This window comes from Empidonax traillii, unplaced genomic scaffold, assembly GCF_003031625.1.
Source record: "Empidonax traillii isolate 1590-97213 ecotype Southwest subspecies unplaced genomic scaffold, ASM303162v1 scaffold271:size677799, whole genome shotgun sequence".
In the NCBI taxonomy this organism is placed as follows: domain Eukaryota; kingdom Metazoa; phylum Chordata; class Aves; order Passeriformes; family Tyrannidae; genus Empidonax; species Empidonax traillii.
This window is the reverse complement of record NW_020955464.1, coordinates 311447-321142: the sequence shown is the minus strand read 5'-3', so window position 1 is coordinate 321142 and position 9696 is coordinate 311447. Positions and strand designations below refer to the sequence as shown.

Here is a 9696-nt window from a genome sequence, read left to right as displayed (position 1 = left end):
TTGGTCAGAAAAATATTTTGTTATTTATAAGAAATCAAATAAAAATTTGCCTAATTTTCAAAAGTCTTATGTTCAAGACATTCCTTTAGTATTTGTTTATTTTTGCCTATCCACTCTTACTTTTTAGGATAGACCTCCTTCTCTTCCTGCAACTTTTCACAGGCAAAAGTAAAAATGGGGAAAAGCCTTCCCAATAGTTTAAATACAGATTATTTCCAAATTAAATTAGAAAAGTCATTAGTTCCACTCTTTTTTGTTATAAAAACAATATTCTATTTTCAACCCAGTCTATTTCTATAATATTAAGAATGTATACTCCAGTGTTGCCATATCATCACCTCTAGTTTGAGGCATGTTCTCTCCATTTACAGAATATACATTTTGTAAAATGTAGACAAATTAGACTCAAAGTGCACTTAGTCTTATTATTAGCCTGTTGAGAGAAGAAGCTGAAAGCAGGTTTCCATTGGCTTCCATTTTGGTTACAGTACTAAAATGTATTTACCCTCACCTGCAATTTTTTGTGGTCCAGAAATAACCAATTGTAAGGGACAGCTTTATTAAAAATAAGAGAGTTTGATCCAAATTCAAGGTTCCCCTGCCTGAAGATGTTAACAGAATTAAAATCTTGGAACACTGAAAGCTTTTGTTTCCTTTAAACACTGATCATTCAATTCAGATTATATTTAAATACTCCTAAAATCGGGAGCATTTTGGCAGGATGATCATCTCATGTCAACATAGTATACAGTGTCAAATAGATATAGAATACAAATACAATTTAAACCCCAGTTCTGTGCTGACTTCATTGCACAGAAATTAAGATGAAATCCATAAAATAAATATACTGGTTCCATGTTCATGAGTGATCTGATTGATCCTTCCACGCACACAGTCAAGAGAAACTGATATCAGTGTTCCATTACGTACTCCAAAAGATGCACGGAGGGACACACTGGTCCATATGCTTCCCTCTGGCATCTGACCTCCAATCTGCTGAGCAATCGCTGTGGGTTGCATGTGATCCATGGTCAACTGATTGAGAGTCATTTTGAGTACATTGCATGAGTGGATTAGCTTTAAGTTAAATGTAAGGCTGGCAACTCCCTTTTCAGTAAAAATAAAATACTTCTGAGCAAGCTGTCCAGAAGAAACCAGTTGTATCTGTTTCTCATTGGATGAGACCTGGGTGAAATCCAGTAATTTGTTTCTCACAGCTCCAGTAGGCAGACCTGTAACAGAAACTGTGGCTGATATGGCACTAGAAACTGCTGAAGGGATCCAGATGAGGCTAAACATACTAATTCCAGAACTATCTCCAAAATACCGAACATTACACTGTGCAGGAGAAAGTATCTCAAAGCTAATCAGATCTCCAGCACCAACTTTCGTGGCCCCAGAGGCAGATATTGATGTGTCTCTGTAATTTACCCCAGATTTAAATACATTCATTAGTTCTCTGTTGGTACCATTTCTATTGATATAAGAAATTAAGGAGAAACCCTCCCGGACACATGTATGACCCATGGAATACAACGCTTGGTGAAATACAAATTTGACAACACCGGTTTCAGTGAACTTTATAGCTCTGCCATCATGAGATAAACTTAGCATGTAAGGGTCAGAAACAGAAATTATTTTAAAGATAGGTCGATAATTTGTTTGGTAATGCATTGCTGTTGACATCTGTGCACTGAGTGCTACAGCACCTGTGTCGTGGGACAACCAAAACAAACTGAGTGGGGTAATAAGATCATAAATATTTAAGTCTTTGCTTTGATTGCAGAATTGATTTGGGCTCCTCAGATACACAGAAAGAGTTTGGCTGGGCTCCACTTCGGCAGCGCTGCTCAAACTAGTGCTCTGGAAATACTTTCCTTCTGGCTGTTCAATCCGAACACCACTCAGTTCACAGCCTTCCTCGCTGCCATTGAGCTTTAGGGAAAGTTGCAAAAAATTCCTGCAGCTGTGCTTTACTGCAAAGTTTAGGTCAGTCCACAACAGACCATGTTGCCTGAATACCAGGCTGCTATCTTCAACAGATAGGATTTCACAGGGAAGCTTTCCCTTTATCTTCAAGTTCAAGCCAGAGTAGACCTGAGAGATGCCAGACTTCACAGAGGGTAGAATAATACTTGCAGCCCAAGACTCTGAGAGCTTGTTTTCACCGGTTGCTGAACAAACAGTATCACTGACAGTGGAACAAGGCATGGCCACCATTCCATCTTCACATTTTAAACACGCTTGGCATTCCTGCATTTCCTTATTAAAGAAATACTCGTCTCCACACATTCCCAAAGCCGCATCTTTCTCAGCAACTCCAAGGCATCGGAAACCACCTGTTCACAGGAAATGGACAGTTTTTATTGTCATACCTTTAAAACGCTAAAAATTAGAACTCTATAGCTCCACATATCAAGTATCTTTGATAATATATCTAATCATAAGGGAGAAAACAGCAGACAGTTTTGATGTTAGATCACTTTGTGCTATTAAAGGAACATTGATAGCTAATAGAGAGGAAATATTAGGCATAACTCAGCTTGTCCAAGCCAAGCACAATGGTTCAGAGCGAAAGAGGAGCTACAGAGTGGCAATTCTAACCAAAACCTGTAATGTATCAGATGCAAAGACAACGCTCCAAAGACACTCCCTTCCCTGAGGTAAAAGGCATGGTGACTAAGAGGTGTACTGAGCAGCTCAGATACTTTCAACCGAGGGAGAGTTCCCCTACACATGGAGAAATGTGCACTGCCTGCCCAGACACATCACAGGGTATCCCTGTGATTGCTAAAGCAGTGCTTTGCAGCCAAAGAAACAGGGATCCCCAGCATTCACTCTGTACACAGTTTTTAAAGAACCTGCAAGAGACAAATAGGAAAACCAAAACTGTAAACAGCATGCTTAAAATCAGTCTGGATAAGTCCACGCATTTAAAAAGTGGAAAACCACAGTCCTGAGACACAGGATGCCAACAGTTGTGATAAAGCTAAAATAAAACACTGCTGCAAACAGTAAAGGAAATATCTAGACATGCTGTTTGAAACTACTTTATTTGACATAAAGCAGTGTTGTGCCTTATGACTTCAGTGGGTGAAAGAATGCACACCCAAAGAGCAAGTTTTAAAAACAGACTGTAATTTCTATGGTAATTTTCCAAGAGCACCACCAGCTGCCAGTGCTTCCAGCTGGAGCAACCAGAACCCAAAACCTTTATGTATGGAGCTTTCAGGATCTAAATCAGCAGACAAGATCTGAGGCACCCTAAAGAATAACCACCTGCAGTTTGTGCCTCAAAATGTAATCACTAATGCACCCACTTATGTTTTTTGTCACCATAATTATAACACAGTAATCAGCTTTCTTATAGCTCTTCTTAAATATCCTTTACTATCTAAACCCTGTATCATAAATTTGCTTTATTCTTCAGCTGGAAAGTACCTGTACCTGTACCTGGGCTGGTATTTCCTCTAAGACTGGGACTACAAGCATTTGATGTGGATCCCAACAAGCCACATTTCTCCATTGTTAGCCCCAGGCTGGAGCTGGCTATGCCGACTGATGATGCAGACAGAAGAGCTCGCCACACATACTGCAAACTGCAAGATAAAGCAGTACACATGCACTGGGCTCACAGGGGAGGTCAGAATATTGGCTAGAATTCACTCCTGATACTAAATTATTCAGCAGAGAACACCAGACACTGAGTTACTTTATACAGGCTTCAATATATTCACCCTCATATCACTTTGTCTATTTACGTTTAATTCTCTTAAGCAACGATTCTCCACTAACACCAATATGTAGGACTGTACAACTTATGATGTGAAAATACTCTTTCTAAGACCAGGTACCATTTTCTCTGAGCTCACTGCAGAACAGTAAGATATTTTCCATTTGATAAAAAGTCAAGAGAAATGTAACACTTTGCTCCCCTCTGCAAGTGTCTGGCTTTTTTATAAGAAACAAAAGCCAAGTAAGTAAGATCACATTTTGCAACTAAGAACATTCTAAAGGGAATACAGAAAAAAAATCTCAGACAAACTTTCCCTTTGAAACTGGTTTTAACCATGATGTAATTGTTCATATGACACTTCTTTACCACGTCTACTTCTCATATCAACAGCTCCACCACCACTGAGAAATACTGGATGAACTGATACTGAGTACACAAATACACCTGGTTTGCATGGCAGAGAAGATTTGCAGTAGTGCCTAGAAATCCTTTTTATGCTATTCGCTTCTTTAAAATATTTTAATGTATATTTGAGGATTTTTATAAACAACAAGTTTTACAAATGCATGTGGTGATTACTCACTCCAATTTGCTGTCCAGTCTTTTATTGGTTAGATCTGCAGCAGGTGTTCCCCCTGTGTGTGCTTCAAATGGGTGACTTCAAAGCAGCACACAAGCTACTTTATACTATGGACACAGTGGCAAGAGTAGCACTCTATCCTTTGCGCAGAAGAGGTCAAGCAGCAAATGATAGCCAAACATCAGAAAGCCAGCACAGCAGCATGCTGTGACTGCCTCCTACTGCTCTTTACTGCCTGCCTATCTCTCCCACCTCCTCCTGGCTCCTGCTCTGGGCACTGCTGCACCTGGTTTAACAATGAGCTCAACCCAGCTCAACCTGGTTTTGTGAAATCAAGATTTTCTGCAGCACACTCCTCAGCCCTTGCCACTCATGGAAGCCAGGCAACTGCAAGGCAATTAGAGTAAGCCATGCATGTATTTTTCTGCTGTTACTACTCATAACTGCCTGATGCAAAGATGAGATTCAAGAAGATTAATTATTGGAATTCATCTCTTTTTAAACCCTTTACGTCAAATTTGGTTCCTCACATATCAACATGGCTTATTATTGGGGCTATCTGTCTAGATTCCCATTCCTCTGCCCCCTGCATCCCACAGTAAGTTCTACAGTAAGTTCTACAGTAAGTCCTCCTTAGCTAGCATGGCATTCCAGGGAGACTGCCTTTGGTTGACTCTATTTCTTGGACAACAGTTTGACCACTTTCCTGTGATTATCTAAGAAGGAAATGATGCACTGGACTCCATTTTCACTGACCACATACCTCCAACTGTTATTGAAACTTGATGACTACCATTTAATCAAATAACCTAACAACTCTTACCCCAGATAAAAGTGAGAAAAAGCAGCAGAGGAAGAAGGTATGATGTAAAGGAAAGCGGAAGGGCGAAGAGGGAAAGGCTCCTAATTGCACATTTTTTGATTGTTATTTGCCCTGTCTCCTCTCACACTATACAGTGAAGATGAGTTGCTACAGATGCAACGACCTTTGCGTGCAGCTCAAGAAACCACATTCAACATCTGGAACTCATATGTCAGATCACATCTCTATCTTCCCTACATTACCCAAAACAGACATTCAGTTTCACCCTGCCTTTTAACATGGTAATCACACTTGTAGAAGATAATAAGCTACCAAGGCCAGAAAGTAGCAGTTGTCTCTAATAAAAAATAAAAAGAACACTCTCTTCCATGACAGATGGAAACAACATTGACAGGACATTGATTCCTGTGGTGATGGGATTGATTCACAGGTGATGGGAAACAGTTTGTTTTCACATAGTTACAAGCCACCATTAAAACTGGGAGAAGATGAATCAAGGGAAGTGTCCTTCCCTTTCAAATAGATTGCTACTGCCCTTCTGTGGTCTGACATGACATCATTACTCATCTGTTTCTTGGCAGTATTTTGCCCTCACTTTCCTCCAGCAGTTGTACAGACCCTCTTGGTCTAGTTCCACCCCCTCCACAGAACCCACTGAATAAATGACTTAAAGCCTTCTCTCTTCCAAGCCACAGACAAGAGCAACACCAAATGACGACTGCATTGGTGGCTCTCCTTTGTTAGGACCAAGCCCTTGTGGGCTTCCATCCAAAAACCTACCAATTCAACCAAACCAAATGCCTCACTTTAGAAGAGACAAAGCCTTACATCTTTCCAAAGCTCTGACTCAAATGTTGGGCCCTAAGCTATCTTCCCTCTAACTGCTCATCATTAAAACTGTCTAAAAGAGTCTTGCCTCTTCTTTTGTAAGATCGATGGTAACTCCTCTACAGCATTTACCACATAAGGCAAGACTAAGTGCTCCCTTGCTCTAGTCCATTTCCAGTTTCCTGTGGTGTTTTGTATGAACACCACCCAAACCAACACAGTTCCTGCCCAGAGGAAGGAAGTACAATATAAGAGAACCCATGCCCTCTTTTCACCCTTTCCTAGAACCTCCCACATTTCTCCTCTACCAGTGGCTGGGTAGGAAAGATACAAGATCAGTCATAATCAGCTGAAAACAGCCCTTGCCACTCAGAGAGGCCACACTCTTTTCACAAGTTAGAAGTCTAGAGGAAAACCATAAAATCTAATTAAGCTCTCCTTCAGTTATTTGACTGTGAGACCTCAGGTACAGGTCAAAACTGGTGAAATGCTCTGTTTGATCACAGAGTTCCTTTTGAGCCTTTTTGGCTGAGAAAACTTAGACAAATAGAAAGAAACTTAGTACCTGGATGCAATTTGCTCAGTATGTCTATCAATTTTGCTCTTTTGTGTCTGACTGCCATTAGAATACAACGAAGTAATGAAGTCTGCAGTGCAAAACACCAGACAGATCTGTTCTTAAATGTCGGAAAAATTCCCCCAAGCCCATGCAAATGATGGAAACTGTTGATTGTTCCTCAGTATTTGACAACATTGTTGCTAAAGGAGAATAAGGTTGATGGAAAGAGGCTTTATAAAACCCTTCATGAGATCAAATCAGATATCTACCCCAGTGCAGCAGAAGGAAAATGACAACTATTTTTCTCCATTAGGAATGATATCTTTAATTTTGACTCCATTTGCACCAGCATAAACAAGAAGAAAGTCAGGTCATAAGTGAAAATTAAAACAAAGCACATAAAACCCCATAAAAATAAGGCAAAAGGGACCATCCAATGCTTCCTGTGGTTATTAATCCCCTAAATAGCCCATTGTCCACAAAAACTGCTACTAGCTTACAGATGAGTGTTTTTCAACCCCTTTGATCCCAGCAAGCTGCATATGTCACTACTCATTAACATACAAGTCTGAGTCCTTATCTATTTTTTTGGTCAGTTCCTGAAGATCTAGTTATCTTTATTCTTTAATTATTAGAGAATATAACTTACCTGGAGTATTCAGGCATTTTATCCTCTCACCACAAATGCTTGGAGATTCAGTGCATTCATCTCTGTCCTGTAAACCACAAGATTCATATTGAAACACTATAATACGACAACTTAAATTTGAAACAGGATTTCTTCAGGCTCTGTGACACCCATCTGCTAGTAAGAGGCATAGGCAGGGATGGAGAACAGGCTGATCCCATAAGCGTGTTGGATCAAGAAAATTTTGATTTGGATATGCCAGTTGCTCTATCAAAAAAGACTGTGTGGTATCCACAGAAAGCTAGCAGTGTGCAGATGACGAGCTGAACTGAGTGGTTGCACAAGTAAAGCTTGTTACATTGCACGTGCTCCAGAGGGATGCATCACTCAATTGATCTTAACGACATTGTAACAATCGAGACAGTGTTAGGAAAGGCTTTTAAGGACATTTAGTCTGGGAGGAAGGTACTAACCAAAAAACACATGTGAAAAGTAAATGAGAAAGTAGTATTTCCTGTCAACAAGCCCTCCTTCCACCTTACAGCAGTCAGAGAGGAAAGAATAACAGGCTACATTTGTATTTAAATGCTAGCACTAAAGAAAACTCAGACTAGCTCTGGACAGACACTTTCAGGTTCTCAGTATCTTGGGCGTAGGTCACTGCCTGATCAGGTCATGTAAAGCTAAGAATTGGGGGCAATACTTGGCAAACAAGATACTGCTTTAAATATCAAGTTTCCCATATATATTAGAATTTCTAAATTACAGAAAGCAAACAAAGAACCATTTTATTTTGCTTACTTGCTGGTTTTATGTTGTATAATAAAATGTGTTTAACAACAGAAGTATCTATGTTCTATATTTGTATATGTTTGCATGTTACGTTTCAGCAGGAACTAGTTCTTACATTTGTTTTAACTGACAACTTTTGTTTCCAAACCTATAAATAATGTCTGACTTATAGCTTTGCTTAGTAAAGCTTTCCTTTGCTTTCCAGAGATGTCTAGAAGTTCCTGTAGAGTGGAGTGGGATTAAACAAATAAATTTAGCATGCAGAAGTATAAATGTTTTAGGATGCCTTTTCCCACCATGATGAAAAGAATCAAAGTTCTGCCAGCTGGCAGGTTTGGGAAAGTGTCACACCAAACTGGCACAAACTAGTCTCTCATTTAGAGCAGTAAAAACTAAAGAGAAAGCTCAGAAAAAAAACTTCTGGCAGACTCTGAAGTGCCATAGACCCGTTCAGTGAAACACGTGCTCCAAACTGGATCTCTGTAGCTCTCCAAGTAGTTATTTCCAGAATGTTATCCCAGTATGTCAAACCCAAAACTTCATAAGCAATAACTGAAAGATACAGAATTATGTTTCACCTGGCAAATCCGATCAGAGTTTGCAGAACACTCGGACATTTGGAAAAAACCAGCAGGACACAACGTGCATTTCTCACATTGTGAAGGTGTCTTTTGGAAATTGCAAAATTCATCACTTTCACAAAGGCCACAGTCCAGCAAAGACTCCCCAACATTAATCACTTTTGCATCCACTTCCACTTTATGCACAGAGTATGACTTCTGGAGATGATTTCTGACCTGGTTCTGAAGTCCTTGGAGATGACTTTCAAAATAATTTTGAATATCTTCTTGCAAACTCTGAAATGACACTTGTTTTACTGTATCAAAAAGCATGCCATACTGGACTTTGATCAAATCCATTTGCTCATACATTTTTCTTTGCTGTTCAAGAATCTCCTGTTGCTGGCTAACCAGTACATGCTGCTGTTCAGCAAGTTTTTGCTGCAAATCGACAATGATCTGCTGTTGGCTTTTAAGCATTTCAGTAAATTTCTCATGCCCTTTTGCAAGGTGCAGTTGTAGTATTAGGGCATCTTCAGATGGAACTTCATTTTCTCCTGAAATAAAAATTATTGATTATTGTCCAAGCTTGCTGTATTATCTCTTCAAAAGCATTCCAGTTTTAGTACGTTAATGAAAAGTTGCACTAAATTCAAGTCATGATTATAAGGCCAGTTCCTTTACTATCTTTGCAGCCACTTCATGGGACCACAAGGTCTTCCACTTCATAAGCGACATTTGCCCCTGCTTCAGGGAATAAATTAATCATCAGTGGGGTTCAATAACAGATTAACCATTCCTACATACATGGTCAAATACAGTAAAGACTAAATGGCCAATTTTCACTGTAGAGGCAATAAAATGTGGTGATAAAACTTGCTGCATATACTAAGCCATTAAGGGTAGTAAAAGTAAGGGTCAATTGCAAAAAGCTGCAAAAGTAGTCTACAATACTGAGCAGACACAATAAAATGGAAAAGAAGAAACACAAAGGAGATAAAGGTGAAATAAGGCACCCACTGAAAAAAAAATTCAAAGTTTTTTATATCAGATGTTGTACTCATAGATTATTATTACCCCTTGGAAATGATCTTGAAGTAATACATCCAGATATAGACGTTGGGTTACAGAGCCATGTAATCAGCAGTTTAGTGCCCAACAGAGGTCAGAAAGGCAAATAAAATGCTAGA

The 9696-nt window shown here is 39.5% G+C and overlaps 1 protein-coding gene across 1 annotated transcript; it reads right to left on the bottom strand.

The window, feature by feature from the left end:
- Positions 1 to 721: 721 nt before the first annotated feature.
- Positions 722 to 9082, bottom strand: LOC114060318. Its single transcript, XM_027889735.1, has 3 exons — positions 8525 to 9082; positions 7176 to 7242; positions 722 to 2339 (listed from the first exon to the last, which is right to left on the bottom strand). The coding sequence occupies exons 1-3, from the start codon at positions 8984 to 8986 to the stop codon at positions 820 to 822; spliced, it is 2049 nt and encodes a 682-aa protein (XP_027745536.1). The 5' UTR covers positions 8987 to 9082; the 3' UTR covers positions 722 to 819.
- Between the last annotated feature and the right edge of the window lie 614 nt (positions 9083 to 9696).

Coding starts and splice junctions, on each gene's coding strand:
- LOC114060318 (XM_027889735.1), bottom strand. CDS start 8,986: ATGCTTAAAAGCCAACAGCAGATCATTGTCGATTTGCAGCAAAAACTT. Junction 7,243..8,524: donor ACTCTGATCGGATTTGCCAG/GTGAAACATAAT, acceptor TGTGGTTTACAG/GACAGAGATGAATGCACTGA. Junction 2,340..7,175: donor AAAATGCCTGAATACTCCAG/GTAAGTTATATT, acceptor TCCTGTGAACAG/GTGGTTTCCGATGCCTTGGA.